The sequence below is a fragment of the Mustela nigripes genome, chromosome 13 (assembly GCF_022355385.1).
Source record: "Mustela nigripes isolate SB6536 chromosome 13, MUSNIG.SB6536, whole genome shotgun sequence".
Taxonomy (NCBI): Eukaryota; Metazoa; Chordata; class Mammalia; order Carnivora; family Mustelidae; genus Mustela; species Mustela nigripes.
In genome coordinates this window covers 116951210-116966330 of record NC_081569.1, presented here as the reverse complement: position 1 = coordinate 116966330, position 15121 = coordinate 116951210, and the positions used below count along the sequence as shown (strand labels likewise).

The 15121-nt window shown below is 46.7% G+C and overlaps 1 protein-coding gene across 3 annotated transcripts in view; it reads right to left on the bottom strand.

Moving 5' to 3' along the window:
- Positions 1 to 15121, bottom strand: part of NRDE2 (NRDE-2, necessary for RNA interference, domain containing) — a 53836-nt gene that overhangs the window by 19390 nt on the left and 19325 nt on the right. For all 3 annotated transcript variants that reach the window (XR_009399173.1, XM_059373531.1, XM_059373532.1), the window contains exons 4-8: positions 11866 to 12015; positions 5922 to 6372; positions 4760 to 5165; positions 3666 to 3799; positions 646 to 766 (exon numbers count right to left, since the gene is read on the bottom strand). Coding sequence is in view for 2 of the 3 variants with exons in the window: in XM_059373531.1 (XP_059229514.1) it covers positions 646 to 766; positions 3666 to 3799; positions 4760 to 5165; positions 5922 to 6372; positions 11866 to 12015 (1262 nt within the window). In the remaining variant the exon portion in view is untranslated. The remainder of the gene's footprint in view (positions 1 to 645; positions 767 to 3665; positions 3800 to 4759; positions 5166 to 5921; positions 6373 to 11865; positions 12016 to 15121) is intronic.

Here is a 15121-nt window from a genome sequence, read left to right as displayed (position 1 = left end):
CAGTCACACATTGAAATATTAAGGCTTTAACATACTGGGTCAAACAAAATATATCCTCAATGTTAATTTCACCATATTAATTTTTTAATGTGGCGACTAGAAAATGTGAAGTTACTTTGGTGGCTTGAGTTATGTTTCTACTGGACAGCACTGTCTTAGGATGTAAATCCAGAAAGAGTTTGGGGTCATTTGGATGACAGTCACATAAATGCCAGTTAATAATTATTTTATAGTATTCCTAAGTAGGGAAGAGTGCTTCAAAGGACCTGATGGTCTGTCCACTGCCAAGAAAGCAGAAAGACTGTCCTTAGGACACACTAAATGGGGATGGGGGTGAGGGGGATTCATAACAAGATTACTTCTTGAACAACTTTTTGAAAAGAAAAATGAAACTTCCCTCCTCTGGAAGGAAACTCAAAGCCTCCGCAGGACGGGGGCGTTGCCTAAAGGCCATAAGGATGACAGACGGTCTATATTCTCCCAACGCTTCCACTTAGCATATTTTTGATATTTTGATGTTTCTACAACGTTCTTAAGGACTGACAAAAGAGCTTATACATATAAACAAATAATCAGGAAGACATGAAAACACATTCCAGAAGACAAAGGCAGAGGCGTGTGCATCCAAGCCGAGAGGGGCCTCACCTGGACTGATGACCACCCAGCCACCTCGCTCCTGCTGCTGCATCCACGCTCTCCAGCCGCGGGCGCCCTTCTCCCCAGCCCGGGGCTCCCCGCTGTCCCAGAAGGGCTCAAAGAACTCCACCTGTTCGGGTTTAAAATACGGAGGTGAGCCCAGCTTGGACAAAACCACTGCACCACTGAGCCAAGTGTGTTCTCATCAGCACAAGAGGGGCTCGTGGCTGAAGCCTTGCTTGCCCGGTTTCCAGTAGATTTAGGATACACCCCAAAACAGAAAAAAATAAAAATGAGCTAGTATGGTAGGTGGCCTCCAAGACAGCCCCCTGTGACCCTACCCCTGAGTGTGGGCTGGGCCTTGTGACCTGTAGCAATCAGACGCAGCAAAGTGACAGGCCACCACTTCTGAGAGTCTGTTACAAAAAGACTGGCCACGGTCTACGAAAAGCTGGGTAGGAGAGGAATGATTTCCCAGCTCTGACCCTGGGAGGCCCGTCTAACTGAGGACAGGAATACAGCCCGTTCCCCTAAAGCCACTGGACCCCTGAAGACCTGAAATCATGTTGCTTCCAAGACCTTCCAAGGAGAAGGGGATTCAAAGTTTCCACAGGACAGACCGGGGGCTGTTGAGGGCGTGACATCTCAACTCTGTGTTCCTAAAACCTGGCACAGTGCCCAATACCTAGTGGGGGCTCAGTAAACACCTGCAGGCCCAGCGCTATGTGTGGCAGGCACCCGGTGAATAAAAAGGTCTGTGTGTTAAAGCCAGACCCGTGATCACACCTCTACTCTCCTGCATTTGGGCATCAGGTCTACTGTGTGCAGTGACCAATTCAGTGCAGTAATTCCCAACAAACCGGACTGTGAACCCAGCAATGAACAGGAAAGCAACCATGTGGTCAACTGATAATAAGGACTTTATTTTTTTTTAGCTGTTTAAATTCTTTTTTAAAAAATATATTTATTTTTTAAAAAAGCAGGGGAGCAGCAGACAGGGGGAACAGAGGGAGAGGGAGAAGCAGACTCCCTGCTGAGCAAGGAGCCTGACATGGGGCTCGATCCCAGGACCCTGAGATCATGACCTGAGCTGAAGGCAGGAACTTAAGCAAAAGAGCTGCCCGGGCACCTCAACAATAAGGACTTTAAAAGTGAGCTAACCACTTGCTTAAGGAAAGCTTCTATAAGAAACATTTAGAAGAGGACGAGGCTTCCAGGGGCATGCTGTGGGCCAGGAGCCGCAGGACGGTCCAGCCTGAGCCTGGGGCAGTGCCATGCATGCCTGCAAGAGGGCTGTGTCCAGGACAGCCCCGGAAGGGCAGGGCTGGGCAATGGGCCGGGCACAGGCCCCATACCAAGTGCCTGGCAGCCACCTCAGGAAGAGGAGCTAGAAAGACCACATTCCCTCTTCGCAGTCTTGCTCTTACAAGAGGACAGAAGAAAGAACACTCCAGAAAAAGAAGGGTGGGTTTTTTTTTTTTTAAGTGTAAAAGTTACAATCAATTTACTTTCTCTGTAGAAACACAGACCGGGGGGCACCTGCGTGGCTCAGTCCTTAAGCGTCTGCCTTTGGCTCAGGTCATGATCCCAAGGTCCTGGGATCGAGCCCCACGTTGGGCTCCCTGCTCTGCGGGGAACCTACTTCTCCCTCTGCCTCTGCCTGCAGATCCCCCTTCTCATGCTCTCTGTCAAATGTCAAAAAAAAAAAGAAAAAGAAAAAAAAAGAAACACAGACCAGACCTCTGCTTCTTTCATGCTATACTACTTTGTCTTTTAACAATATCTCTCGTTTTAAAGATACAGAATGTCCTCAAAGATAAGTTTTATTTCAAAGCTGTCTGATAAATGCTTTGGAACTACAGGTGCTATCAGTACGAAAAGCCTTAAGAGCACGCAGCAGGCTCTGTGCACACTTGAGGGGCGTGGCTCCCTGCTTCACGGTCCCGGGCTCCACCCTCCCCGAGAGGAACTGTTCTCGTCACCGGCTGCCAACGTCAGCAAAGGGCTGGGATGAGGGCCATTCTGATCCTGACCCGGCAACCACACACCCAGGGCCCCTGCGCTCCGCCAAGGTTCATTTCCATAGCATGGCATAGTCTTAAAACAGCACACCGTGTCTTAAAATAATTTTGTTAACTGGCTCATTATACGACTAATCAGGTATACTAATATTAACCAATATTCTTTAACCCAATTTCATCTAGGAAAAAAATAGATAAAAATAATGATGATAAAAATAGTCTTTAAGGGCAATTCAGGAACATTCCACAAGATGGAGATCATAGCCTCCCGAGGCCTCTGTAAGTTCACTATAAATTCAGATATCCTATCCATCTTCCACCAGACCCCCTCTGCGAAGTAGGAAATGGAGATTTCTTTCAAGGAAAAAGGGGCTTTCTTATATGGGTAGCTTTATGATGAGATTTTTTTATCGCTTCTCCATCACAAATATGGGCACTGTTCACGTGTCATCTAAATGACAACACCTCTCTACCTCTCCAGTAAGGATCAGCGTTGACAAAGTGTCAACACGCACTATCGCACTATCGTTTGCAATTCCCGCAAAGATCTTACGTAGTGGAAATGCTAACTAGGAAAATGACCTAAGACCCGGCTTAGAATGCACAGGAGGAGGAGACAGTGAGACATCGTGCTCTAAGAGGCATGACCATGGTTTCTCTCCCTGACGGAGATAATTAGCACTGAAATGAGGCCCATAAGTAAGAAAAAAAAAGGGAGGCGGGGGACATAGTTGAGTTTATAATGGGGGAAGTGGATCTTTCATCTCTCCAAGTTTCACTAGATTCGTTATGGAATTTTCCTTGGATCACCAGCATACTCTGAGCAACAGTTCTCAGCAGAGCTGACACAAAGGAGGATAGGATTTTAAAAATACTACCACCAGTTCCCATTATCCACGCTTTCCCCCCCAAAGAGAGAGAAGGAGAAAGAGAGGGGGAGGGAGAAGGGAGGGGGAGAGGGTGGGGGAGTGAGGGAGAGGGGGAGGCCAGTCTCACAAGGACCCGCACCTGTCCTTTGGTAGGCAGGTCTTTCACGCTGTCAGGTTTGAAGAAGGTGAAGTCCACCATGGCCTGGAACAGAGCGACGGCCTTCTCCGAGTGGCCAGCCTGCCGCAGGAAGTGGCAGTGCTGAAGAAAGAGAGCTGAAAGCAGGGACAGCAGGGAGAGAGTCCTGGTTAACTTTCAAGGGGAAGAACACAACTTCTAAAAACGTGCATTTCAACACCGAGAACATCTTTTCTCCGAAATTAGTTATTGTGATCGTTTCAAAGCTGTAATAATACATGTCCTTGTTAAAAGGACTCACCACAGAACTATAATCAAAGTACATTTATTCCAATTTTTATATGAAGCCATTGGGGAATACAAATATTAACAAACACTATATATGCTGCATAAAAGTAAGGCAGGAAGTTGTTCTAGACAGTTATCAAATACTCAAAGCTCATTATTACAAGAAAAATTCTAGGAGAAAGGATGGTGTAGATTTCATCAGAAAGTAAAAATCTGTGCTCAACTGACTGCGAGGCCCCAGAAGGGGTGAGCTGAGCAGACAGACATCTCAACAGGGAAGGCAACGGACAGCCACAACAGTCGAGACTTGACTACGTGTCCTTGGCTAAAAGCAGGAAAGCTGGACCTTCTAGACCACGGTTCCTCTACTAACCTGATGGGCTCTAATGCCCGCTCCTCACCCCCACCAAGAAGGTAGAGAAGGGAAAATCTGTTCTAGTCCAAAGCAGTCCTAATACTTTCTGTTTAAATCCATTGTATCGGGCGCCTGGGTGGCTCAGTGGGTTAAGCTGCTGCCTTCGGCTCAGGTCATGATCTCAGGGTTTTGGGATCGAGTCCCGCATCGGGCTCTCTGCTCGGCAGGGAGCCTGCTTCCTCCTCTCTCTCTCTGCCTGCCTCTCTGCCTGCTTGTGATCTCTCTCTGTCAAATAAATAAATAAAATCTTTAAAAAAAATAAAAAATAAAAAATAAATCCATTGTATCAATTCTGTTATTTCTAAAATAAACCAAAAATACATCTTCATTTTTGACTACAGCCAGAAGCCAGTGTAAGTGCCCAACACCCATGGCTCTGGGGCTCGGCTCTTACCGAACACCGCCTCCTCGGTGCCCGGCAGCGCGGGGTGTGACAGGATGCTGCCGTCCAGCACCGCGGACAGCGTGCTCAAGCACTTGCCATAGAGACCGTGGATCTTGGCGACAGTGAAGGTGCTGAACTGGCTTTGGCAAAATAAAAGGTACTTCTGCCACAGGGCCGTCTTGTTGGGGTGCACGAATATCAGCTTCTGCCACTCCCTGAGCAGCGCAGAGGGCTCCCAGAACTCAGCACACAGCTCCAGCTTGGCCAGCTGCAGCTCCACGGAGCTCTGGTTGCTCTCGATGGCCCGCTCCAGGATGGCCAGCTTCCGGTCCAGCACCAGCTTCCGAGACCTCTTCCGCTTCTCCGGCTCTCCCTCCTCGAGGGCGTACAGGCCAGGGCTTTTCATGACCTCATCCTTGAGACAGAAACATCATTTTACTAATGGAAGTAGGGGAGCCTCAAAGTCCCGCCACAGCCACTGAGCTCCCCGCAAGCCCCGCTCTATCACCTTGCAGGCCAATCGTCCTTTGGACGTCACCGGGGGCTAGCCTTGATTTTTTCTGAGCAGAAACTCTGTTCCTGGGGCGCCTCTGTCACCTGCTACATTTGGCAGTGTGTTTATCTCACCCAACTGCTCCGTCACGGGTGGGGGGGCGGTCACATAACAAGAGCGAGCATGCAGCTTCCCAAGAGCCAATTTCACCCGTGAAACAGCCAAATGTGGGGCGAGACACAACCGTATACACGGTTCAAAGGCAAATAAGTAGGACGAAGACAAAGCCGCGTGCTTCAGAAAGCGAACCTAGAGCCCCGGCCGGGTCACTGGAGAAGCAGCGCGTGCGCATCCTGCACCCCGCACCCCGGCGCACAAGGGCGCTTCTTCCCAGATCCTGATTAAATTTCACCTTCTTTTAGCCGCCCTTTCTGCTCCCTCGAGGCAGGTCACCCCCACATGCCAGCCCCAAATTACACACGAAAGCACTTGCCCTTCACACATCAGGCTTCCTCGGGGGCTTGGAGCAAGCTCAGGGCAAGGACTACAGTGTCATAATCGCCAAATGCCCAGGGCCAGGGCACCTCCCAGGGGCTCCAGAATGGCAGGAGAGTGCGTGGGTTTGCCCCAAACTAGCACAGCCATCCTGAGTAAGAGAAGCCGGACAGCGTTACTTACCTGAAAAGCAACAAAGGCCATCCACAGCTGCACGTCGCGAGGACTCTCGCGCACTCTCCGGTTGAACTCCTCCACCTTGGCCTTGAGCAGCGCGCTCTCTCTATCCATCTCTGAGTCTGGCTGCTTTGATTCTTGCTCTGAAGGACCCTGTCCTTGTAACCACTGCGTGGTGGACTGATCGTAAATGCCCAGAGGGTTCAACCAGGTTGTAACAGGAGGAAGCGCATCATCTGGGCCCTTCACGGGGATAAAGGAGAGCGGCTCAGATGACGGAGGTTCGGTTTTGCTGCCGACGGCAACTCCGTCAATGTTCATCAATCCCACGCTCTTCTTCGTAAAATAGCGCTCAACATGCTTGTGCGAATGCTTCTTTTCTGTGGAAGCCCCCTCCCAGGATATACACTGCTTCTTAGGGTTAATGCCAAGGCAGGAGTCTCCTTTCCTCTTGTATCTTGTATTGGAGAAAGAAAGAAAGTTACTGAGGCAAGAGGTGCACTGCCATCGAGGCTCAGCTCAGCAGACCTGAGCTCTCGTGAGGCAAATTAACTGCACGTTTTCAAATTCACCTTACCTTCCGACAGTTTCTATTCAGAGAAATACGACAATTAGCAGTCAACTTTTCCTGTGTTCAACTTATTCCTCTACATACTTCAATTCCTTATTAACATCACATGAATTTAAGATCAGGCCTATCTTCCAGATTCTAGTAATTTCTAGTAGTTTCTATTTTCCTAGAGTCTTGTAAAGTCTGTCCCATACATACGTCATGGATCATCACAATCATATTAACAGACAAAGTGGAAATCCTCATCCCTCCTTTACACTATCCTTAAGGACACCAGAACCTTGGGTGACAGTGAGTCACCTGTCACCTACACTGGTCCTTCTTCCTGTATAGTCCTGTGTTCCCACGTAAGAAGAAAACAGGAAGAGCTAAGATTGTATTTTTAAGCTGAAACAAAATAATTAAGATGACACTTGGCTGTCTTCTACTCTAGAGGAAGAGAGGCTGGGCTCTTAAAGACCTGTATAGAGCGTACAGGTGCCCCCGGAGTCACACCCATGACTACGGAATATGTGCACAAAGGCTGTGGGAAACCATGCACTCTTCCGTGCGTTACACAAACCAACAATCAAAGAACAGCAAAGGATGTGAACGGAATTCACCAAAGATAACATGAAGGGCCAATCGGCGCATGCGTAACTGCTCAACATCATGAATTGTGAGGAAATGCAAATTAAAACCACAAGGAGCTATGCCACAAACCCGCCACAACCACTAAAATTAAACACCGACAATAATGACCACCAGCGAGTAATCTGCCGGGGAACCGGGTCTCTCCACATGCTCTTAGTGAGAATGGAAACTGGTCCAGTCACTCTGGGGAAAGGTCTGGCAGTTTCCTGAAAAAACTAAACTTAGACTTACCCTGGGACCCAGCAATTCTATTTTAGGCATTCCCCCAGGAAAAAAGGAAACTGCATTTCTACACACAGATGTGTGCACAGACACTCTCAGCAGCCGTGTTCCTAACAGCTGAATGCTGCAAAGGGTCCGGGCGTTCATCAGCGGAACAGACGAACGAGCGGTGGTATGGCCACAGGACAGAGCGCCACCAGCCGTGAGAAGCCACTACTGACAAATGCCCCAATGGGGCTGGATGTCAAAAACATCCCACTGAGCGAAAGAAGCCAGACCCAAAGCATGCTATAGGACTCCAGTTACATGGAATTCTAGAAGAGACAGTATTGAGTATGGAAAAAATTAGAACGGTAACTGTCCCTGGGGAGGTGGGGTGTAGACTGAGTGGAAGAAAGCAGGAGGAAATTTGGGGGGGAGTGGGGGTCACGGTGATGTTCATTAAGGGCTGGCTTACACAGGTGCATGCATGTGTCCAAACTCAGCAAATGAAGATCTGTGTTACACTGTATGTAAATTTTAAGTCCAAAGGAAAACACTAAATGAAACTGAATTGCAGTTAATGACACACATGCTGAAATATTCAGGGAGCGGTACACTGAGGCTGGCACCAAACAGGCTAGATTGAAGGACAGATGGACAGACGGACATGTGACAAGGCAGGCACAGTGAACTATTCATGGTAGAATGTAGAGGGTGGGATTAGGAGCATTCACCGTAAAATTCTTTCAACTGACACTGTATTTTTTTAAAATGTCCACAATATCATGCTGTCAGGGAAAAAAAAGGAGAGAGCAGTCGCCATCTTTTGTCATCTTCCAGAAAGTTCTGCGTCCACCTCCCCCTGGTCCAGGCCCAGCACCTCCTTTGCTTCCCCCACAGTCAACAGGGGCCTGAGAAGTTGTCCTCCCAGCTTTCACATGCACACAAACCCTTCCTCTCCAGCCTGTCCCCCAGGCCCTCCTAGGTTAACTCAAAACAACCGTCCCCAGTCCATTTAGAGTCAAAACAACTTTAACGAGAGGTGAGGAGATAAAATAGTGCTTCAGGAGCTCTAAACACGTCCATGATTCTGTAAGGAGCAAACTCTAAGTAGAACTAGTTCTCCCCATAAGTACTATTTTATTTTTACTAAAAATCAACACTCACATAATCTCTTTAAAAATGTTTACAGAGTTTTCTGACTTTAAAAGTGCATTTTGGGGGATGCCTGGGTGGCTCAGTGGGCTAAGCCTCTGCCTTCGGCTCAGATCGTGATCCCCAGGTCCTGGGATCAAGCCCTACATCGGGCTCTCTGCTCAGCAGGGAGCGTGCTTCCCCCCTCTCTCTCTGCCTGCCTCTCTGCCTACTTGTGATCTCTGTCAAATGAATAAATAAAATCTTTTTTTAAAGTGCATTTTGTAAAACTGATTTTTATAGTTGCATTTTATAACAGATAAAAATGATAAAGGGAAAAAGAGTCTTACTGATCTGTATTATTAAACGCCTACTTTCAGATATGTGTTTATGTGTTTGTATGTGTACATATACTTTTTAAAAATAGCTGATACACAGCTTCGGGCTTTCCTCCGTACTTTTGTGCATTTCCCTGAACCATTTGCTTTAGAAAATACCATTTTTATTGGCTTTGAATCGGTCCGGTGGAGGGGTAAGACCTCATCTAGTTAACATCTCTCTGCTGCTGGACATCTGGGTTTTATCTCATTTATCATTTATCATAGAATCTTAACTGGGAACAACCTAAGCTGTAATTTAATGCAATATGCCCCCAAATAAAGGTTTAGGAGTTTTTTGGGTTTTTTTTGTTTTTTGTAAAATCCTCATCAAATAGTCAGCTGGACTTACATGGAACAATTCCAGAAGGAGGGAACCCCACTTTGGAGGTTCAGCAAATGATATCATACAGATATTTAATTTAAATTAATTAAGCTACAGGAAAAGGGAACTGATGGGAAGAGAGGAAAGAAAAGAAAGAAAGAGGGACAGGGTATGGGAAAAGAATGTATTTAAATCGAGCACACACTTCTGCCCGGAATCCACTCGGCAGCTCTGAGCCCCAGAGTGAGCTGGGCCATAATAAATTTGCCTCCCCTTCGGTGACTTTAATTCACGTGCTCTCATGGTGGTTGTCTACCCAGGTCCAAATTCCAACCCCACCATTTACTAACCAGTTGACTCTGACCAAATTATTTAAAACAAAATCCCCCAAAACCTGTCTGTGCCTCAGTTTCCTCATCTGTGACATGGGGATAATAATATTACCCATATCCCAGAACAGCAGAGATGATCAAAAAGTTTATATATTTCAAGTCCTTAGCCATACACTAAGCACTAGACAAGTTCAAGTTATTATTTCATAAAACTTGGCTCCTAAACATATGCCCACTATTTCACCTGGTGTATAGCTAAACAACAGTCCACTCCATAAATGGAGAAAAAGCAGAGCTGAAGTTCACAGAGAGCTAGTATACTAGCGCTAAGGAATTTTCCAAAGGTAATTTGGAATCCCATGAACTCTAAGCCCTGCTCACCACAATACACAAACGCATACGTCACTGCTCGTAGGCTCACACTACTGGAAAATTTGCTTTGATACTGAGTCAGATCTCACTTTCTAGAACTTCCACTCATTGATCCTGGTTCCGCCTTCCCGAGTTACACTGAACACTGCCAATCCACCTTCTAGAAGGTGGTCCAGCAAAGCTTAAAAGATATGGACCATATGGCGGTCATAGGCCCAGGACTCACAAGGACTCATCTGGTCCTCACAGGATGGTGCCAGGCAAGTCCTCGCAAAGCTCCTGGTTTGTCAGTGCCCCGCGTGAAGTGTGAAAATTCTCAACCTGACAAAACATGTCCCCTGTCCTCTGACCAACTCACAGTGCCACGGGACCAATACTGCCCTAGATCTGGACACTAACAGTGGTACAGCTATTAATCCGGGTAAGACTTAGCTCAGCTAAGCTTCGGAATCTACTGGGAAATCACACCAACGCCCCTTCCAGCAGCATCCTCACAAATTACATTAGTAAACTTCCCTCGTCAGTCTCCTCCTACGGCCTGGTAGCCTCTCATTTGCAGAGATTTAAGAGCTGGTCATTGGAAATATTTCTGCTTTTTCATCTATTAAGAAGTAATAACCCTTTATCTTTGCGAACTAATTTTTAATTCCTATAGATGATGTCTGATATCTGAGTGTGAGGCAGAGCAGGAGTTAATAAATGAGGAAAGAGAGGCTCAGACAGGATTAGATAGCTGTGAGGATCACAGGCTAACAAGCACACGCTCACAGTCAGTGCTTGCTCGCCTCCCCTTTTCCTGGTTCCTACCACATCTGTGGCCCCATATCACCGGGCCATGGGGAACCGAACAAGACTTCAAGGAGTATCAAAATTATTCAAAAAATGTACAAAAACATTTTAGTAGTCATTCACTCTCAGCCATAAGGTTTTAGGAGACAGCATGTAGATACCAATATCCACTGAAAAATCACAGATATAAACATATCATAAAGGAAATCTTAGTAGGAAATGCCGATGTGGTGAGGCATAATGTCGTGACTAATGACAAAATTTGGAGGTGCAGCTATGTAATGGAAACCGAAATTTATTTTAAAAAGTAATTAGTCTATAAAGAATGATATTGGCCTCCTCTTGGCTTTACATTCCAATATTCTCTACCTTCAATTTTCATTACCTGTAAGCTGTCTGGAAAGAGAGATTGTGTATGACTGCTTTGTGTTCCCAGCAGTTCTTATAAACTACTCAGTGCCTAAGGGATTTAATAAGTACTTAATATTTTTTTAAAATATTTTATTTATTTATCTGACATAGAGAGAGATCACAAGTAGGCAGAGAGGCAGGCAGAGATAGAGGGGGAAGCAGGCTCCCTACTGAGCAGAGAGCCAATCCCAGGATCCTGAGATCATGACCCGAACTGAAGGCAGAGGCTTAACCCACTGAACCACCCAGGTGCCCCAATAACTACTTAAATAATTTTGATTGACAGGATGGAGGAGAAAAGTTTAATAAACTAATTACTGAAGTGAATACCATCACCTCTTTTTTTCTCTGGTGACATATACTGGGAGCATTCTGAAAAAGTCATTACCACTTAATGTCACTTTTAAAATGGCTTACTTGGACAGATGAATAAAAAGTGCTCATGACTTTTTTAAATGGCATATAGATCAGACCAAATGATTTCCAGATAGTTTGTCACAATTATTTATTTCAAGGTATTTTTAGATTCCCTCATTCAACAATTTACTAAAAACCTACTACGCCCGGCACAATGCCAGGCACCACGGATAAGTGACTCAGACCTGGATCGTGACTACAGGGTTTGAGCTTTCACTTCAGAGGGTGAGATAAGACACATGCCCTAACAGCCCAGCGATGGGGGACACCGACCCCCCGAAATCCAGAAGGGAGGGGGACAGACAGGGACCGCACACAGAGGGCTCGGGGGAGAAAGAAGTCACTTCCCACCAGTGAAAATCTGGAAAGACATGGTGACACGTACCTTGCTATGTCTCCTCGGTAGAGAGACTTATACTCCCAGTTGGCCGGATCCGGTTTCTTGTCTGTTCTGAAGGTTTCTCCTGTCAGAGCCTGCACGTCCTCAAGCCAAACAAAGCGATGCCCAACATCAGCAGCAGCATGACTTTCTTGCCTGTGGGACACAGGAGTGAGGAACAAAGAGGGAGAAGCACTTTGGAACCTTCTAGCTACATCGTCCACCTTTTCAGAAAAATGAAAAAGTGAAACATTTCCACACTGATGCGCACATAGCATCAAACACACTCAAGTATGTAACGCGCGCCCGTGCCACAGACGAAGAGGATGCCCGCTGTGGAAAAAGCTTTAAGAGAGGAAGCAAGAACTGTCAACGTTAAGTGGCACTTCACCAAGAAGTCACCTTATCTCAGAAATTAACTTGACACAAGAGTTTTTTTTATTTTTTTAAATATTTACTTATTTACGTTAGAGATAGGGAGAGAAACGCAGCACGCAGGGAGGGCGAGAAGGGAGAGGAGACTTCGACTCCCCACAGAGCATGGAGCCCAGAGTTCGATCCCAACGGCCCTGAGAGCACAACCTGAACCAAAATCAAGAGTCAGATGCTTAACTGACTGAGTCACGCAAGCGCCCCTAGATGTTCTTTTTTTAATTTTTAAAGATGTTATTTATTTATTTGAAAGAGATCACAAGCAGGCAGAGAGGCAGGTAGACAGAGAGGAAGGGAAGCAGGCTCCCTGCTGAGCAGAGAGCCCGATGCTTTGCTCGATCCCAGGACCCTGGGATCATGGCCTAAGCCAAAGACAGAGGCTTCAACCCACTGGGCTACCCAGCCGCCCCTAGATGTTCTTTCTAAATATTCCATTAAATGACTGTAACTAGAATTTTAAATATATTTATAAACAAGTTCTCTTAAAAATAAATAAATAAAGTGGGTTGCCCTTGCTTACCCTAACTCATTTGAAAGTGCTCAGCTTCTTCCAACTCAAACCCAAACGGCAACAAAGCCACAGTTCTGAATGGGTCAGTTCCGAATGGGTCAGTCTCACCTATTATTCAGGCCTGACCTAAATCTCATTTTATTTTTTAAGATTTTTTTTTAAATTTACTTTAAAGATTTTTTTTTTTTTTAATTTATTTGACAGAGATCACAAGTAGGCAGAGAGAGAGAGAGAGAGAGGAGGAAGCAGGCTCCCTGCAGAACAGAGAGCCCGATGCAGGGCTCAATCCCAGGACCCTGGGATCGTGACCCGAGACGAAGGCAGAGGCCCTAACCCACTGAGCCACCCAGGCACCCCAAGATTTTGTTTATTTATTTGACGGACAGAGATCACACGTAGGCAGAGAGGCAGGCAGAGGTCGGGGTGGGGGAGCAGGCTCCTGCTCCCCACTGAGCAGAGACCCCAATGTGGGGCTCAATCCCAGGACCCTGGGACCATGACCTGAGCCGAAGGCAAACGCTTAACCCACTGAGCCTCCCAGGTGCCCCTCAATGTCGTTTTTATAGCCCAGGCTCTGTGGGCTGCTCCCTCCTACACCAAGACCAGAGAGAGCCCACTGTGAGCCAAGACCCTTCCTTATTCCTCTGAGCCAACCTGAGAGTTGGCAGACCTCCAGCTGAGACACAAATGAAACCGCTTCCCTAGGAGTCAAAGACAAGAGGGAAGGAAAGCTGTTCTGGCATCTAGTATTTTCTCTCCTCTGAAGCTCATCATGCTGCTGACACAAGAAGCTGCCAAAGTAGTCAAAACAGCCCTTAACCTTGTTCCATCGTAGCTTTTTGATTCTGCCCAGATAGAAATAAAGATTCTAAAAGCTTCTAAGTCTAAGTCATCCTGGGCCGGGAATACAGAGGAATGGCATTTTGGGGACACAAAGTAGCTTGCAATGGGCATTTGCTGAATAGGTTAAAATACATGGTGATTTTTAACACGTTCCCCTCAGAACACCTGTGGAGGGTTTTCTGTCCACAAACACTGCAAGGGGCAGCCAAGGGAAGGAATGAGATGGATGCATTCCAGAAAGAAATGGAAAGCCTACGGGGGAGGGAGGAGGGAGCAGACCACCCCTGGGGGGTAAACGAGCTCTGATCCTCTCCTATTGGGTACTGAGGTAGGAAGCAGGCTGTGGTCTGGGCTGTGCACTAGAAGAATATGTCCCCACCCAGAGGTGAAGAGCTCACCTTAGAAGACAGAGGTCCCTGAGAAGCCCCAGGAGACGCCGTCCCTCCCCCACCCTAAAACAGAGCTCCTATATGGTGCCCGATACCCCCAGGAACCTACTTTCCTCACATCCTGGAAATACTCTCACAACTCACGAATGTCTTAGTCCTTGTCTCCAGGTCATCTTCCCAGGAAGAGACTACGGAAGTCCACAGTAAGAAAGTAAGCGAGAAGAATAAGAACAGTCGATTTTGATCTTAATGGGGGTATTCTGAAAAATATCAATGAACTTAAAAATGCCCTCTAGATCACAGACCCATCAAGAGGCTCTAAAGCTCACCCCTGATTGACTACGCCCAGGCTGGAATTAATTACCTTCCAGGTTCTAATGGCAGCTCCTGTGTGGGTTCAGAAAATCCTTTAAAACTCATTTTCCTCAACTCTTTAAAAAAAAAAAAAAACAAGTAGCTAATACTGAGTTTTCAGAAGAAACAATGATTAATATATGTTGTTCTGAAGACATACTGAGAAGCAAAAGCATCAATAACATATCCATTCATTCACACAACAGAAATGTACTTTTTCCCCAGGCCAGCTGCTGAGAGAGTAGAGGGGCAAGCTAGACAGGAGTGATTCCTGCCCACAGAAACTCAAAGTCAGAACCTTCTTATTCTCCCCTTCTAGAGCAAGCCTAGGTTATAGACAGAGCCTGGAGGCACAGAGATGACTGAATCCGGATGCCCTGAGTCACAGTGGTCTGCGAGGCTCTGCACAGGTCTGCTGGCAGAAGGATCCACAGGAGGACTCAGTGTCCGCCTGTCTGATGCAGACTCTGTGGATCAGACTCCAGACTCACGACACCGCAGCGCTCTCACTGACGTCGCTGGGACATCTAAGCAAATAATCCCTGAAGAGCCAAAAAAGTCTTAGTAGCACTGAATTTTTTGAGTATGCCTTGGACAGGGACTTCAATCTTCTCTCCTCGAGCCCATACGAACAAAGAAAAGAAAAAAGTGCAGAAATAACTCAATTCCACCCCGTGCAGCCTGTCATTGGCATGGGACAAGGGCCTCCCCCACGGGGGAACAGAGGAGACGA